Here is an 18,564-nt window from a genome sequence, read left to right as displayed (position 1 = left end):
CTTCACTAGTTAGGATGAGTTTACGACCAGCAAGGGCCTAGGCACATGACAGCGCACGGGGGGAAAGATCCATCTACTGACGTTAGTGAGTCCAGGGTTCAGCCTCAGGTGAGTATTAGCAGGTGATCCCGCTGCACTCTCCATGGTACAAGAGCCAACTGTTGTATTGTTTCCCTGGTGTGCTCTTTGAGTTGTGTCACTCAGAGGGGGTCCTCTTGTACCTGGTGTGACACCTGAAGTCATATTGTGACACCATCACTTTTGGATGTGAAACAACCGTATATCATCAGACTACGTTCTCCGAACTTGACAGTTCGTTCAACTTCACGATCCGTTAACTCCTTTTCCCCTTGTTTCTTCTAGACCCATTTGCACAAATGAAAGCCTAGTGTATAGACTTTCGTTTCATCACTCCAAATCACCTGTTTCCAATCTTCTACTGTCCACTTTTCGTACTTCTTTGCAATCGCAAGACAGTGCTTTTTATGACAATATTGAAGTTAAGGCCTCTTTACCATTTTTCGGTTCACCATTCCAGACTTTTGTGACGTGTGTCACACAGTACTTGAATGTCAGTGATCTCACTATTACAAAGCATATGAGTCACCTTCACTACTGTGTTTGTTGCGCCAGAAGTGATAGACCTTATATGGGCCAACTAGTTAACTCTGATATTTTGCCTGGATGGCCACTTCTTGGCTTTTGAATGGATGGATGGACTTCATTTAATGTTCTTCCAGCTGTCATTGCACTTACATGATGCAGTTTAGCAATTCTCTTGGCCGAGAGATCACTATCGGTGACCTGTTTCTCTTTTCTTGGGAAATCTTCTTCATGCTTGCTCCTTAATTCAAACCAGTAACCTCTCATTTGGGAATCCACCTAATAACACACTGAGCTGCTAGGAAATGTGAGAACAGGTTGTAAGTTGTAGTATACAAAAAGAAAAAAATTATTCTTCCACCAGGAGCAAAACAATAACACTGCAGTGACATGACAAGTATCTGCATAACTAACCATATGCCATTAGTTGAAAGTGAAATGTATGTATGAAATAGTCAAGATGATTGTCTAAAAAATAAAAGTAGTCTCATGTTCAAAACTATAGTGGATGGTTAGATATGGAGGCTGAAAGTCAAAAGTGCAAAATGTTGTTTCGTTTTGCTCATCGGTGTACATAATAATGGACTTATAAGTACTGTATGGGTACATACCGTGTTTCCCCGAAAATAAGACCTGTTCGAAGCTTTAGTGGATGGTGAGATACGGACTCTGTAAGTCTAAAGTTCAAATAATTGTTACCCTTTTGCTCATCAGTGTACATACACTACTCTATACTGCTGCTTACTGTATACACTGTATGCTTAGTTTATTTTGACATTGGAATAACTCTTTGGCCCAGTGCCCAAGCTGTGTACTTCTAACGCGTATTTTCAGAAATCTGCAGCGAAATCTACATGTCCATTGTGAAGCCAGCAAAGTCTATAGGGTGCTTTACACGCTGTGACATCGCTAGCGATAGCACCAGCCCCCGTCGTTCGTGCGACATGTGGTGATCGCTGCCGTAGCGAACATTATCGCTACGGCAGCGTCACACACACATACCTTTTCAGCGACGTCACTGTGACCGCCGAACAATCCCTCCTTGAAGGGGGAGGTGCATTCGGAGTCATAGCGACGTCACTGGGGCGTCACTAAGCGGCCGCCCAATAGCAGAGGAGGGGCGGAGATGAGCGGCCGGAACATGCTGCCCACCTCTTTCCTTCCTTATTGCTGGTGGACGCAGGTAACGAAATGTTCGTCGTTCCTGCGGTGTCACACGTAGCGATGTGTGATACCGCAGGAACGACGAACAACCAGCAGCATGCACCAGAAACGATATTATGAAAAGGAGCGACGTGTCAACGACCAATGATTTTTTACGCTTTTGCGATTGTTGATCGTCGCTCCTAGGTGTCACACGCTGCAATGTCGCTAACGGCGTCGGATGTGGGTCACTAATGACATGACCCCGACGATATATCGTTAGCGATGTCGCAGCGTGTAAAGCACCCTTAAGAGAATTCAGAAGTCCTGTGCCCACGTTGCTTATTTTTCCCTTGCGTATTTGCTGCAGATTTGGTGCAGAAAAAAGAAATCTGCACCAAATACGCAAGGGAAAATACTCAACGTGGGCACAGCACTTCTGAATTCTCAATTTCTGAAAATCTGTGTCAAAATCCACGTCAAAATCCGCAGCGTGGGCACAGGGCCTTACATTTTCAGCTTGCTATCAATGAAGGGAAACATTTTTGCATCTAGCGATAAAATAATAATAATAATAATAGTGATGCAGGATTTCTTAGCCAATTTTTAAGAAAGGCTAAAGAGGGTGATTGCTCTTCATCAAAATATTTTGTAAAATATTTCATGAATGAAAGAACCTGGCATCACCCTATCTTAGGCCTCTTTCACACGTCCATTAAAAATCATGCACGTTTTTCACGGACGTGTCAAAGGTGCGTTTTGCCCTCCGTGAGCTGTGTTTATGGCTCACGTGTGTTCTCCATGTGTTATCCGTGATAACACATGGAGAACAGAAACTTTCTACTCACCTGTCCCTGGCATCGCTGTCCGTGGTGCTGATCTTCGGTCTCCGGTCCTGCCGACTCCCCGCTGCTGCTGCTTCCGGCCGCAGTGAAGTGAATATGCAATGAGCATAATGAGCGGCGGTCGGAAGCAAGTGACAGCAGCAGAGACAGGAGGGCAGGAGAAGGTGAGTAAAGTTTTGGGGGGTTTTTCTCAGACACGTCTTCTCTCCGGTGCGTGTCACACGGAACACATCCGTGTGGTCCGTGTGTGTTACGTGTGACACGTTTGCGTTCCATGTGACACCCGTGATGCCAGAGAGAAAACGGACATGTCGGCGTGAGAAACATACGGACACACGTAAGTACGGAACGGACACACTTTCTGTGCGCAAGTATTTACGTGTGTCCGAAACCATAGGAATACATAGGTCTACGTGTGTACGTGTCTCCGGTACGTGAGAAAACTGCCAAACACGTACCGGAGACACGTGCGTTTGAAAGAGGCCTTAGTGCTATTTATTCTTGTCATTAGTCAATGCAGTTTAGCATAGATTCTGTCAACATAAGTCTTGCATGATTTCGGCATCCACTCACAGCATGCTGCGACTTTTTCTCTTCCAGAATCTGTATGAGAAAAAACTGACCATCTGCTCTAACTCATTGATTAACATTGGTCCAAGTGCAATGCAAGATTTTCTCGCATTGCACTCATCCCATGCATACACTCATGTGAGCAAGGCCTTATAGAATAATACAGATGGGAAGCATGATCTTGACTGGATGCTTAGCATTACATCTTGTTTCGACATGAACATGTTGCCACCTACTGGACACAGACTGAAAAAGCAACACAGTTTGTTTTTTGTGAAAGCTGTTATTAGGTACATTTGTACATATAGTGCTCAGCATAAATAAGTACACCCAACAGATTTATCAGAAAGCCTTTAGTTTCATTTCAGAAACAACATTTTCTGTGAGATACCTGTTATGAACGTAAACACTCTGAGATACAGGTAACGGAAAAGGGAAAGGCCTACTATAGAAAGACAACACACCACTGTCAACAAGGGGAGAAGAAGGTGTGTAGGGAGATACAAAAACCCAGAGTGAGAAAACTAAAACATGTTTATACACTGGGTGCACAATTATTAGGCAAATTGTATTTTTAGCGATTTTTTTTTTTTTATTATTGATCAACAACTATGTTCTCAATCAACCCAAAAGACTCATAAATATCAAAGTTTAATATTTTTGGAAGTTGGAGTGCGTTTTTTTTTAGATTTGGCTATCTTAGGAGGATATCTGTTTGTGCAGGTAACTATAACTGTGCAGAATTATTAGGCAACTTAATAAAAAACAAATATATTCCCATCTCACTTGTGTATTTTCACCAGGTAAACCAATATAACTGCACAAAATTTCTGACATGCAAAAACAAAACCCAAAAAATTAGTGACCAATATATCCACCTTTCTTTATGATGACACTCAACAGCCTACTATCCATAGATTCTGTCAGTTGCTTATCTGTTTACGATCAACATTACATGCACCAGCAATCACAGCCTCCAGACACTGTTCCGAGAGGTGTAATGTTTTCCCTCCCTATAGATCTTACATTTTATGAAGGACCACAGGTTCTCCATGAGGATCAGATCAGGTGAACAAGGGGGCCATGTCATTATTTTTCCATATTTTAGACCTTTACTGGCCAGCCACGCTGTGGAATAGTTGGATGCATGTGATGGAGCATTGTCCTGCATGAAAATCATGTTTTTCTTGAACGATACCGACTTCTTCCTGTACCACTGCTTGAATAAGTTGTCTTCCAGAAACTGGCAGTAGGTCTGGGATTTGAGCTTCTCTCCATCCTCAACCCGAAAAGGTCCCACAAGTTCATCTTTGATGATACCAGCCCATAGCAGTACCCCACCTCCACCTTGCTGGCGTCTGAGTCGGAGTGGAGCTCTCTGCCCTTTACTTATTCAGCCTCTGGCCCATCTATATGGCCCATCAAGAGTCACTCTCATTTCATCAGTCCATAAAACCTTTGAAAAATCAGTCTTAAGATATTTCTTGTCCCAGTCTTGACGTTTTATCTTATGTTTCTTGTTCAAAGGTGGTTGTTTTTCAGCCTTCCTTACCTTGGCCATATCCCTGAGTATGTCACACCTTGTGCTTTTTGATACTCCAGTAACGTTGCAGCTCTGAAATATGGCAAAACTGGTGGCAAATGGCATCTTGGCAGCTTCACGCTTGATTTTCCTCAATTCATCAGCAGTTATTTTGCTCCTTTTTTGCCCAACACGCTTCTTGCGACCCTGTTGGCTATTTGCCATGAAACACTTGATTGTTCGGTGATCACGCTTCAAAAGTTTGGCAATTTCAAGAATGCTGCATCCCTCTGCAAAACATCTCACAATTTTGGACTTTTCAGAGCTTGTCAAATCTCTCTTCTGACCCATTTTGCCAAAGGAAATGAGGTTGCCTAATAATTAAGCACACCTTATATACGGTTTTGATGTCATTACACCACACCCCTCCTCATTACAGAGATGCACATCACCTTATTTACTTAATTGGTAGTTGGCTCTCAAGCCTATACAGCTTGGAGTAGGACAACATGTATAAAAATTATCATGTAATCAAAATACTCATTTGCCTAGTAATTCTGCACACAGTTTATAAGGTAGAGAGGGAAAGCTAAAGAGCGCTACAAATAAGTAAATCAAGTAAAGCCTCCCAGAAACCTAAAAGAGATGAAAGTATGTGCTGGAAAGGAACATAAACCAACTCACTGCAGGAATTACGTAAAAGGGAACACATATAACCCAATCCAGAATGTGATAGGGCAGACCAAAAAGGGAAAATAAGAAACATTTGGACAGACGTGAACCAAGAAGGGAGAACAAAGACAATCAGATCCATCAGGATTTGAACTGGGAAGAAAAGTCAATAGGCAAGCAGACAGCGGACCCAACCATGCAACAATCAGTTACCGGATCGAATCCCCAAACCATTCCATGACAATACCATACTACAAAATACTTTCAGAAATGTGGGCCATTGATTGCAATCAAAATTTGTTATTTTGCATACCCAAAAAAGTAATTTTCCTATCAAAAATGAGTACACCCCAATAAAAGTCTTTGGAACAAAGCTAAAGTTTAGACTGCAAAATGCTAATTAACAAGAATTCTACCACCGATAAGTATAATTATTCACTAAACCGGTGTCCAGCAGACAGCTGACTATAAAAGGGTGTTTCGTAACAAGGAAAACCCCTTCCCATTGTATGCTGTCAGCATTGGCATCACGTAGAAAAGAAAAGTCACAAGACCTGAGAATGGAAATTATTTCTTTACACAAAATAGGTGAAGATCAAGAAGAGATCAGCAAAGCTTTAGTTATCAGCTAGAATAACTCTTAACTTCTTCTGATGAGAAGGGTGGAAGAAAATCAATATACAAGCTCACTGCAGGTTTATAATAAAGTAGAAAATATAACCAGAGTAAGTGTTTCCTGCCACACAATATGGCGTACAATGCAGAGAAATGGCATGCATAGATATAATCCACAAAGGATGCATCACCTAAAGCCCAATGCACAAAAAAGCCCACCTACAATTTTCCAGGACCCATGTTGAAAAATATGAAGACTATTGGGGACTCTATACTCTGAAGTGATGAGATCATGATAATTCTTTTGGAACTAATGGCTTCAAAACTGTATGGCATTGCAATGGTGTGTAATACAAAGAACAATGCATGACGCCTACAGTTGAACTTGGTGACGGCAGTTTCCTTAGGTGGAGTTGCATGAGTGCTGCTGATGTTGGGGAGCTACATTACACTGATGGGATCTTAAATCCACAAGCATACTGTTCTATGTTCAAAGAGAAGCTGCAACCATTACTTCGTGCTCCTGATAGTCGCACCACTTTTCCAACATGACTATGATCCAAAATACACCTCTAAGGCCGCTGTTAGCATTACTGAAGAACAGGGTCAAAGTGATTCAGTGGCCAAGTTTGTCTCCTAATCTGAACCTAATTGAACACCTATGCGGAACTTTGAAGACAGAGGTTGAGCCTCACTCTCTATCCAGCATATAGGATCTAAAAGAAGTTGTTCTTGAAGAATGGGGAAAAAAAATAGATGTTACAATATGTCACCAACTTGTTCATTCCATGCCTAGTAGACTTGGCTCTTTCCTTTAAAAATTTTGGAGGTCCTAAAATTACAAGATGTTTTTGATGTGGGATGTATTAATTTTTGCAACAACTAATTTTGACAAAAACAGAAGATTTTTTTAATGAAAGTTATGTTATACACCTTGATTTCATGCTATGGGTTAAAAAAATGTTCTATGACAATCAGTCTTGTCAAATGAAATTGTTCTTGTAGCCAGTGAGATGTTGATTATTAGGGGGGTCTACTAATTTATGCTGAGCACTGTGTATATAGCTATACATACAGTACATACTGTATAGTGCATTTATTTCACTTGCACACTGCTGTTGATCCTTCCTTTAGAAGTATATATCAGTAGGATTCCTTGACATAAACCTTGAATATAAGGCTGAGCAGTTTGATACTGTATAGACATAGGATCCCCAAAAGCTTTCCATTGAAAAAAATGAGTAATTCATACCTAATGCGTGCGTGTCTACGATACTATTCTGTTAAACTTTAAAAATGGTATACTATCACATACAGGCCAGTATATGTAAAAAAACAACAACATTGTTTGGCATACTACAGACAAATACGTCCCAATAGCTATATAGGCATATGTACACTTCCAATGCATATGCCAAATGTGCTGTCATTTCACTAGTACTTAATATACTTACTGTAGATTTTGGTATTGTGAATTTCAGAAAGGAGAAATTGGGGAGTTTGGTGACAACGGACCAGAAGGCAAGAAAGGCGAAGCAGGTGCACAAGGTCTACCAGGGCCTCGTGGTTTTCCAGGTGATATGGGCCTTCAGGGGAGATCTGGAATACCTGGTATTCCAGGAAAACCGGTAAGTAAAACCAATTAACCATTTAAAATTAAGCATATATTCTAAAATTAAAAATTGTTGGAAAGAAAGGTTACAAGTTATTTTCGCATATTACAATCACAAATTTATTATCAATTTTATCCTATTTTGTAAGTGGCATTTTGTTTTCAGCAGTAGTGTTACTCTAAGATACTCTATTCAGGAGCAGTATTCATGTTAAAGGGCTTGTCACCAAATAAAGTAGCTTATTTTATTTCTGCTGTTTCCATTTGTTTTTTTTTTATTTTAAATCTGTCATATGGTTTCAGAAATATCAGCATTTTTAGTTAAAGGGGTATTCTCAGTTTGTCTTGAGCATTTTAGAACTATCAAGTCTCCTTACAAGCTTTGCACTTTCTGGTTGCAGGATCGGCTCCCCTGCTTAAAGGGAACCTGTCCCAAGAAAAAATGCTATTTATATGCAGATACGGTGCAGCTTAATAGCATTCTGAATCAGCCTGGCACCTGCACATTAAACCATGCTGTTGAGAGGAAATTAACTTTAATCCTCCTGACAGCATTCTGGTTTCAGTCCAGGGGGTGGTGTCCGAGCGGGTTCAGTCACCGCTCTGTGTATAGAGAGTGGCAGTGTAACTACGCCCCCCTACACTGACTGACAGCTGGTTTTAATGCTGAGCAGCTATCAATCAGAGCGGTAGGTGTAATTACAGACACCGTTCTCTATACAGAGCAGTGACTGAACCCGTTACGATGCCTTCCCTGTGTCTGAAACCGGAATGTTGCCAGGAGGATTATAGTTAATTTTCTATTGGCATCGGGGTTTAATGTGCAGGCACTGGGCAGGTTCAGACTGCTATTAACCTAAACATTAACCCCATATTTTCAGGTTAAAATTTGTCCATGTGACAGTACTGATAGCAGTGCTGTAGTATTAGGCCTACCTCACACGGCTGTAGATTCTCTTATGTGAGAGAACCGGGCCGATTATGTAAATGACTTTCATCAGAGTTTGGGCTGAGTGACAATTACTGTGATTCGATTCTCTTGCATGCAAGACGTAGATCACAGGGTAGGAGAAGATGGAGAACTTAATTTCTCCATCTCCTCCATTGTCTGTGTTAGCATATATCGGACTCCAAAGTATTGCTCAATGCTCACACCCATAGACTTGAATGGGTGCGCACCGTCCGATATACACTGACATTTGCAGCATGAAGCAATTTTTTTTCTCATGTTGAGTTGGCTCGAGAAAAAAAATGCTGATCAGCACTGCCAAATGTTATAACATTGGGCCAAGTGCTGTCTAACAAAACATTGGCTAGCACTGGGCTGTGTTTTAAGGCTCATGCGCACGTAACTGCTGAATATTCTGGAGCGATTTGACAGCACATGTGTGCGTCAAATCGCTGCAGAAACACTGCATAATGGATGCAGTTTTTCTGTACAAAAAAAGCCGATTTCATACGCTATGTCTGTTGCCTCCACCATAGACAGAGTGGGAGCTGCATCCATAGCGCACGGAATAATTGACATGCTCATTTTATGAACGCATGAGTTTGGGTCAAAATTTTAGCACCCAAATCGCTGCATTCATAAAAGCAACATCTGCACGTCTCATGCACAATCTACATAGATTGTGCAGGGGACGCAGGACGCATGCATTTACGCTACAGGGTAATACGCAGCGTGAATGCATGCAATTACGCAACATGCGCATGAGCCCTTACACTCCGGTGTGTGAGCCCACAGTAGAACTATACAGTTCAGCACAAGTTCTGCTGTAATACATTCAGCTTTGGTTTATTCTGCAGGAAAAACTTTTTTTACATATAGACATACCAAGTGATTCAAAAAAGTGCACAGCTTAGGAAAGTGAGAACCATGATTAGGAGAACTGCTCTGAAAGCTGCAGATGGTGAGCGCTAGTGATATTGCAAGATTTCTAAAAATTGCTTGTCAGGAGCTGAGAGTGAGTGAGTTGAGCAGGTGGAGAGTATTTTAGGAGTTAATCTCTCTCCTGAAATGAGTTCCTATTGTGCGCTTTGAGTTAGAATATGGGACGTGGCCAAGCTCCATGGAAACCAGCTGTACACTATGAAATATAAAAGCTCTTAATGTAGGAGAATGGTAGGAAAAAGAAAGTAAACTGCAAACTTGCTAATTCTCATGCTAACTAATTAAAGCAACTTTATAGCTTGGGAATACATCTTAAAGGCTAATTTTTATCACTTTTACCAGGGGCTTGTGGCTCAAATGATTAGAGCAGCACAGTGGCTTAGTGGTTAGCATTGTTGGTTTGCTAAAATCCTAGGTTCAAATCTCACAAATGAAGACATCTGCAAGGAGTTTGTATGTTCTCTTCGTTTTTGAGAGGGGATGCTCCAATTTCCTCCCAGACGCTAAAGCCATACTGATAGGGAAAGTCAATTAAAAGCCCCCTATAGGCACAGTGATTGTGATGTCTATACAGCACTGTGGGATATGATAGAGCTAAGGAAAGCATAATAAAAAAAAAAAAAATTCTGTTAGACTGCTTTGCATTATTACCCTGTAATTCATGCCTGCTTTGTAAAGACCATATAATCTTAAAAGACCACACCTCTCAATCTGTGACGCCCTGGCTTATCAGGTCGTCACAGGGTATTGTGCAATCTGCCCTTCTGCACAGTATCCGCATCCTCCTTGGTTACGGATCCCTATTCTTTGGTGTTGCTAAGATCAGAGCCAGTCAAAACCCTAGGAACACTTTACACCATACTTACCAGACACACCATTGGGGGGCCTGATGGGAATAGGGCCGCCCACTTGGGGGGTTGGCAAGGGGAGGTGGGAAGTGTCAAAGAGGAGCAGAGTGTGAACTGGAGAGCGAAGGGTGAGGAGCTGGGCTCCGAGTAGAATCCCAGGTGGCAGACGTTGGTCTGGGCCTGGGAGGAGCTGGAACCCTGGTCGCAGGGGATCATGTCAAGGGGCACAGACTTGCCGAGGAGGGCAGCCGGCGGCCTTGAGCTATCTCCGGGCAGGGGCTAAGGCACGACGGGGTACGTGGACCCTAGGCCGGGAAGTAGCTTTACCCGACGGGGGTGAAGTCTTCAAGATTCATCCCTCACCCGCTCCAAAATCGGAGTACTAGCGCAACGAGGGGATAGGACTTTTCCCAAAGTACAGTCCGCCAAATCCCAAATGTGAACCCTGAGAGAAAGCTCACTCCGTTAGCCATACTGGTGAGCGGGACCCGATTAGTTCCAGACTATAGGGTCCAACAAGTGAGAAGGTACCACGGAAAAGACCACAGGCTAACAAGCAACACCAAGGGCACGGATCCAAGCGTGCTCCCTCCTTGCTGCAGCGGTGCTCAGAACTCTGGTTTACAAGCTGTCGGTGTCAGTATTCTTGGACTGAGTGAGTACACAGTGACCCTTCCTTTTTCCAACAGCACCCCCCTCCACCACTACCGGGCCCCGGGGCACAAACCCCCTACCCACGGAGGGGTTAAACACCTTGCTGCCATACCACCGCCACCGGGCTCCCCCACCAACAGCAGCAGTGGTACTCCATCTTACCATGCACCGTGGGTGGCGTCACAAACTTCTAACTCCTGTGTATATACCCCCATTTTCAAACTCGAGTGACCGCGCGAACCCCCGGGTCCGGAGACGCCTCGAGACACCGCGGTTCCGGATCCGAGCGGCTCAGCTGCTGGCACGGGGGCGGTACAAATCCATATAGTGGATTTTAAAAAAAATAGATGGAAAAATTAGAATGCTCAGCAGAGCAAAGTAAAAACATTAACTGGCCACGTTTGATCTGGTGACATGTATGCTTTAAAGGAGATGTTTTCTAGGGATAGGTCATCAATATCAGATCAGTGGCAGTGAACAGATCCAGAATTGCACAGCTCCATTTGCTTTGTAGTGGCCACTGCTGAGAACAGCATATTAGCTCCTGTTAAAATAAAACAAAGGTGAGCTGCAGTTCTCAGTAGAGATGAGAACCTTTGGAAGTTCGGTTCACTGGCAGCAAATGAACCAAACCTCCAATGGTCCGAATGTGGCCCAAGGAGATTCGGAATTACTGATTGGCAGTTTGAGTCTCCGCCCACATACAGCCTGCGATAAGCAAATCACTTCCGGAAGAGGGTGAGTGGGGCTTTTTTTAATTTTTTTTTTTTTTGTTACACACAACATGTGATTATGCTGCTGTTACCCCCATTGTATGACACTACAAGTGGCTCGCACAGGGCTGAGCACCGAGCGTACCTGAGCACAGCGTTACTCGTGCGAGTTAAGGTCGCACATAAAGCTCCCAAACTCGAGCTCTGTTTTTTTAAGTTGATGTTCAGTTCGAAAACCAAACCTTGTGTTTGCTCATCTCTAGTTCTCAGTAGCTTACTTGCATTTTTTTTTCACCAATCAGCCATTGATGTCAGTGGTTAATAAAAGAGATTATAAAAGAGATTATAATGGAACGTAAGGGTGCCTTCACACTTAGCGATGCAGCAGCGATCCGACCAGCGATCTGACCTGGTCAGGATCGCTGCTGCATCGCTACATGGTCGCTGGTGAGCTGTCAAACAGGCAGATCTCACCAGCGACCAGTGAACAGCCCCCAGCCAGCAGCGACGTGCAAGCGACGCTGCGCTTGCACGGAGCCGCCGTCTGGAAGCTGCGGAGACTGGTAACTAAGGTAAACATCGGGTATGGTTACCCGATGTTTACATTAGTTACCAGTGTGAGCAGGGAGCAGGGAGCCGCGCACACTAAGCGCTGGCTCCTTGCTCTCCTAGCTACAGTACACATCGGGTTAATTAACCCGATGTGTAATGCAGCTACATGTGCAGAGAGCAGGGAGCCTCGCACACTGAGCGCTGGCTCCTTGCTCTCCTAGCTGCTGTACACATCGGGTTAATTAACCCGATGTGTACAGCAGCTACATGTGCAGAGAGCCGGAGCCGGCAGCACAGGCAGCGTGAGAGCTGCAGATGCTGGTAACTAAGGTAAATATCGGGTAACCACCTTGGTTACCCGATGTTTATCTTGGATACAGCTTACCTCAGCTGTCAGACGCCGGCTCCTGCTCCCTGCTCGCTTCATTTGTCGCTCTCTTGCTGTCACACACAGCGATCTGTGTGTCACAGCAGGAGAGCGGCTTTGAAGAAAACGAACCAGGGCTGTGTGTAACGAGCAGCGATCTCGCAGCAGGGGCCAGATCGCTGCTCAGTGTCACACACAGCGAGATCGCTAATGAGGTCACTGCTGCGTCACAAAAAGCGTGACTCAGCAGCGATCTCGGCAGCGAGCTCGCTGTGTGTGAAGCACCCCTAAGGCCCTGTCACACACAGAGATAAATCTGCGGCAGATTTGTGGTTGCAGTGAAATTGTGGACAATCAGTGCCAGGTTTGTGGCTGTGTACAAATGGAACAATATGTCCATGATTTCACTGCAACCACAGATCTGCCAAAGATTTATCTCTGTGTGTGACGGGGCCTTTACTAAGGGGCCCTTTGCACACTACGACATCGCAAGCCGATGCTGCGATGCAGTGCGCGATAGTCCCCGCCCCCGTCACAGCTGCGATATCATGGTGATAGCTGCCGTAGCGAACAATATCACTACGGCAGCTTCACATGCACTCACCTGCCCTGCGACGTCGCTCTGGCCAGCAAACCGCCACCTTATTAAGGGGGCGGGTCATTCGGCGTCATAGCGATGTCACACGGCAGGCGGCCAATAGAAGCGGAGGGGCGGAGATGAGCGGGACGTAAACATCCCGCCCACCTCCTTCCTTCCGCATAGGCGGCCGGGACGCAGGTAGGAGATGTTCCTCACTCCTGCGGCTTCACACACAGCGATGTGTGCTGCCGCAGGAACGAGGAACAACATCGTAACATTGGTCTTTCCCAATTCATGGAAATGACCAACGCTACACCGATGATACGATTACGACGCTTTTGCGCTCGTTAATCGTATCATAAATGATTTACACACTACGATGTCGACAGCGACGCCGGATGTGCGTCACTTTCGATTTGACCCCACCGACATCGCCTCTGCGATGTCGTAGTGTGCAAAGTGCCCCTAAGACTGATTGTCCAATTTATCTGATATTTTTTTCTAAATGGTAAGCTATTGAGATCTTATGACATTTGGGGGTTCCTATTACGTTTCCATCGTGCATTATTGTATTTTTTATGTCAAAACCAGTACAGTCTACAGCTCTGTTACTGACTTAATAGGATTGAATGTTATAAATTTAGGCCATGAGCCTAGGAATCTAAAAAAACAGGCTGGGCGAGGGTGAAGGGTAATGTCAATTACTGACATATCTGTACTCAATGTTGTAAAAAAATTACAAATATTGTTCTTTGCTACAGGGGAAATCGATGACTGATGACCAGGTCATTAAATTATGCGGTAATTTATTGCGTGGTAAGTCAAGATTTTAGATTTTGTAAACTAATTACACATTATATCACTTCTGTTAAGGCCTGAATGGAATATACAATGATCATAGCTATCGGAATTCATTGTGTTAAGATTCACATAGAGTTAAGGGTGCTTTACACGCTGCGACATCGCTAGTGACAGCTAGCGATGTCGTGCGTGATAGCACCCGCCCCCGTCATTCGTGCGACATTTGGTGATCGCTGCCATAGCGAACATTATCGCTACGGCAGCGTCACACGCACATACCTTTTCAGCGACGTCGCTGTGACCGCGGAACAATCCTTCCTTTAAGGGGGAGGTGCGTTTGGCGTCATAGCGACGTCACTGCGGCGTCACTAAGCGGCCGTCCAATAGCAGAGGAGGGGCGGAGATGAGCGGCAGGAACATGCCGCCCACCTACTTCCTTCCTCATTGCCGGTGGACGCAGGTAAGGAGATGTTCGTTGTTCCTGCGGTGTCACACATAGCGATGTGTGCTGCCGCAGCAACGACGAACAACATTGTGCCTGCAGCAGCAACGATATTTGGAAAAGGAGCGACGTGTCAACGATCACCGATTTTTCACATTTTTGTGCTTGTTGATCGTCGCTCCTTGGTGTCACACGCTGCGATGTCGCTAACAACGCCGGATGTGCGTCACTAACAACGTGACCCAGACGATGTATCGTTAGCGATGTCGCAGCGTGTAAAGCACCCTTTAGCCTCTTTAGCTATATGTATTTTCATGCTTAGCTACAAAATGAGATTAACAAAAAATATAAACATGGAACAAAGCAAGGGATTTATTTTATTATTCTCTAAAGATTGCCTTAGGAAAAATGAATGGTACCAGTACTAAAAACCACAAAATATTTCTTGTATTACACTTGTAATACACATGTAGAACAGTCAACTTGAAAGCCTTATGGTATGTGCATACAATGTCGTTTTCACATGGATTCCGTCTGGAATACGGCTGAAAATGTGCTGCTGAAAAAGTGCTGCAAAAAATGGCCACATTGCATAGCAATGTAAAAACAACACTGCTGTGCACATGTTCTCTCTTTTTTTGCTCCTCTTAACTTCTCCAGGGGGCAGAATTTGTGGAGCAGTCAATTTCCAGGTTGTTTTCGGCTAGGAAGCAACTCTTGCCAGCTATAGTTTAAATTATGGATAAAGGATGCAGGTGGCGGAACAAGGCAAAACCACCAGCAGAGACCCTCCAGGATAAAAAATACCTATGAAAATCTTGATTGGTCTGCAAGTGTCTTAAAAATGTTGTGTGCACATACCATTAAATAGGTTATCTAGAATTCTGTTATTGATAGTGTTATTGTTGGAGTAAAGGCCTCTTTACACGCTACGACATCGCTAAAGCGATCTTGTTGGGGTCACGGAATTTGTGACGCACATTTGGTCGCTTTAGCGATGTTGTTGCGTGTGACACCTATGAGCAATTATGCATCGTCGCAAAAACGTGCAAAATCGCTCATCGGTGACATGGGGGTCCATTCTCGAATATCGTTGCTGCTGCAGTAACGATGTAGTTCGTCGTTCCTGCGGCAGCACACATCGCTATGTGTGACACCGCAGGAACGAGGAACCTCTCCTTACCTGCATCCCGCCTGCAATGAGGAAGAAAGGAGGTGGGCGGGATGTTACGTTCCGCTCATCTCCTCCCCTCCGCTTCTACTGGGCGACCGCTTAGTGACGTCGCTGTAATGCCGCACGAACCGTGCCCTTAGAAAGGAGGCGGTTCGCCGGTCACAGCGACGTCGCTAGGCAAGTAAGTAGTGTGACGGGTCTTGGCGATGTTGTGCGCCACAGGCAGCATTATGCCAGTGTCGCACAACCGATGGGGGCGGGTACCCACGCTAGCGATATCGGTACCGATATCGCAGCGTGTATGTGTATGTGAAATCTGTGCAGATCTGACCTCAGACACTTTCATTGTTCAGCTGACTGAAGAAGTTTTGACGATAAAACAAGCACCGTGCTTCATTGTTTACCAGGCACATCTCTGTATGTCTATTAACTACACAGAACTATAGAAGTGTCTTTTTCTCATGTAAAGGGGTTGTCCACTACTTTGATTTAGACGAGCTATCCTTCATTAGGTAGGTGTTTATCTACTGTTCTGCTCCATACACTGTTTTTATCCGGCCACTGCAGATAACCTCTGATCTGGGGGGTTGCCTGGTGTTGGACACCAACCATCGTTATATCAAAGTAGTGGACAACCCCTTTTAAGGGGTTGTCTAGTCTTAGAAGCAAAGCCTGCAGTTATTCTATGTGACTGCAGACTGTTGAATCATGACAGCGTGTGGTGCACACACATTATCATGATTCACCAGCATTGGCCATGTGGGTGCATACTCATGTGTCTCCTACATTCCGGCATTTCCTTTAAGCCCCAGTCTAAGGGGATGTGGCACTTGATGCATCATCAAAGCTCCTTCAATATTCATGAGTGTGTTTTCTATACAGATTGCATTTTTTTCTTTTACTTTTTTTTTCATTAAACAATACTCTCACTTTCTAGAACAGCTACCTTCACTGATTCATAATATTAGCCCAAGATGCCAACCTTGTGAAGGAAAGTCAGGAATGCCAGGGATGCCAGGTCTCCAAGGAAAAGCTGGTGATAGAGGACCACCTGGGTATCCTGGCAGAGGAGGCAGATCTGGGTATCCGGGAATTCAAGGAGTTCCAGGAATTCAAGGAACTAAAGGTACTTTAACATTTCCACCAGCATACAGTGTGTGAGCATGTACATATATATATATATATATATATATATATATATATATATATATATATATATATATATAGACAGTACAGACCAAAAGTTTGGACACACCTTCTCATTCAAAGAGTTTTCTTTACTTTCAAGACTCTGAAAATTGTAGATTCACATTGAAGGCATCAAAACTATGAATTAAAACATGTGGAATGAAATACTTAAAAATGTGTGAAACAACTGAAAATATGTCTTATATTCTAGGTTCTTCAAAGTAGCCATCTTTTGCTTTCATTACTACTTTGCACACTCTTGGCATTCTCTTGATGAGCTTCAAGAGGTAGTCACCAGAAATGGTTTTCCAACAGTCTTGAAGGAGTTCCCAGAGATGCTTAGACTTGTTGGCCCTTTTGCCTTCACTCTGCGGTCCAGCTCACCCCAAACCATCTCGATTGGGTTCAGGTCTGGTGACTGTAGAGGCCAGGTCATCTGGTGTAGCACCCCATCACGCTCCTTCTTAGTCAAATAGCCCTTACACAGCCTGGAGATGTGTTTGGGGTCATTGTCCTTTTGAAAAATAAATGATGGTCCAACTAAACGCAAACCGGATGGAATAGCACGCCGCTGCAAGATGCTGTGGTAGGCATGCTGGTTTTGTATGCCTTCAATTTTGAATAAATCCCCAACAGTGTCAGCAGCAAAGCACCCCCACACCATCACACCTCCTCCGCCATGCTTCACGGTGGGAACCAGGCATGTAGAGTCCATCCATTCACCTTTTCTACAAAGACACAGTGGTTGGATCCAAAGATCTCAAATTTGGACTCATCAGACCAAACCACAGATTTCTACTGGTCTAATGTCCATTCCTTGTGTTCTTTAGCCCAAACAAGTCTCTTCTGCTTGTTGCCTGTCCTTAGCACTGGTTTCCTAGCAGCTATTTTACCATGAAGGCCTGCTGCACAAAGTCTCCTCTTAACAGGTGTTCTAGAGATGAGAAGGTGTGTCTTTTGGTCTGTACTGTAGATATATATATATTTATATATATATATATATATATATATATATATATATATATATATATATATATATATATATATATATATATATATATATATAAAAATAAATTGTTATTTTTATTATCTATTTTTTTTTTTTACTATGTTTATACTGTGTATACTTTCTTGTTTAGAAGATAGTCACCTAGTTTATTATGTCTTGAAAATGTGGATATCTGATCATTGCAGGTGACAAGGGAATAAGGGGAGATAAAGGCTCCAAAGGAGAACGTGGCATAGGAGAGCAAGGCCCTCCAGGAGCTCCAGGTAAAGTAGGAATTATACATGCTCCACTGTACTGGGTATAAAACCACAGCAATGTAAAATGGAATTTACTACTAATATCAATAGAAATATTTATTATAATTATTATTAATTGTTGCTGAATGTAAACTGGAAGAGGAGATAAAAGTACCAAGCCGTATATAAAACTGTGGCTTTTTATTGAATGACAAATATCTGTTTTTACCTGTAAGACCTGGAATAACACATGTTAAAATAGGTGGGAGTTTAATTTGTCTGCCAAGAAAAATTGGCTCTATACTTAAAAAGGGTTGTCCTCTTACTAAAAACTTTTGGTGTAAGCTTCAGGAGTTATAAAAAAAAAAAAACACCCTCCCAGGTCCTGTGGCTGATCTCTGCTGCAGCCCTAGTGTATGATGTTCTCTGCAGCTCTTTTGTCATGCCGAAAAGCGCTGCAGCTAATGTAACGTTGTGGTGGAGGGCATAGGGCAGGCATTCATTGTAGTCGTGAGTGCAAGGGGAAC

At 43.6% G+C, this 18,564-nt stretch overlaps 1 protein-coding gene across 1 annotated transcript in view; it reads left to right on the top strand.

The window, feature by feature from the left end:
* Positions 1-18,564, top strand: part of LOC142243873 (uncharacterized) — a 227,639-nt gene that overhangs the window by 205,605 nt on the left and 3,470 nt on the right. The window contains exons 26-29 of the mRNA XM_075316076.1: positions 7,452-7,598; positions 13,949-14,003; positions 16,542-16,730; positions 17,987-18,064. Coding sequence (XP_075172191.1) covers positions 7,452-7,598; positions 13,949-14,003; positions 16,542-16,730; positions 17,987-18,064 — 469 coding nt within the window. The remainder of the gene's footprint in view (positions 1-7,451; positions 7,599-13,948; positions 14,004-16,541; positions 16,731-17,986; positions 18,065-18,564) is intronic.

Source organism: Anomaloglossus baeobatrachus, chromosome 6 (genome assembly GCF_048569485.1).
Source record: "Anomaloglossus baeobatrachus isolate aAnoBae1 chromosome 6, aAnoBae1.hap1, whole genome shotgun sequence".
Lineage (NCBI taxonomy): Eukaryota > Metazoa > Chordata > Amphibia > Anura > Aromobatidae > Anomaloglossus > Anomaloglossus baeobatrachus.
This window is presented reverse-complemented; position numbering and strand designations above follow the sequence as displayed.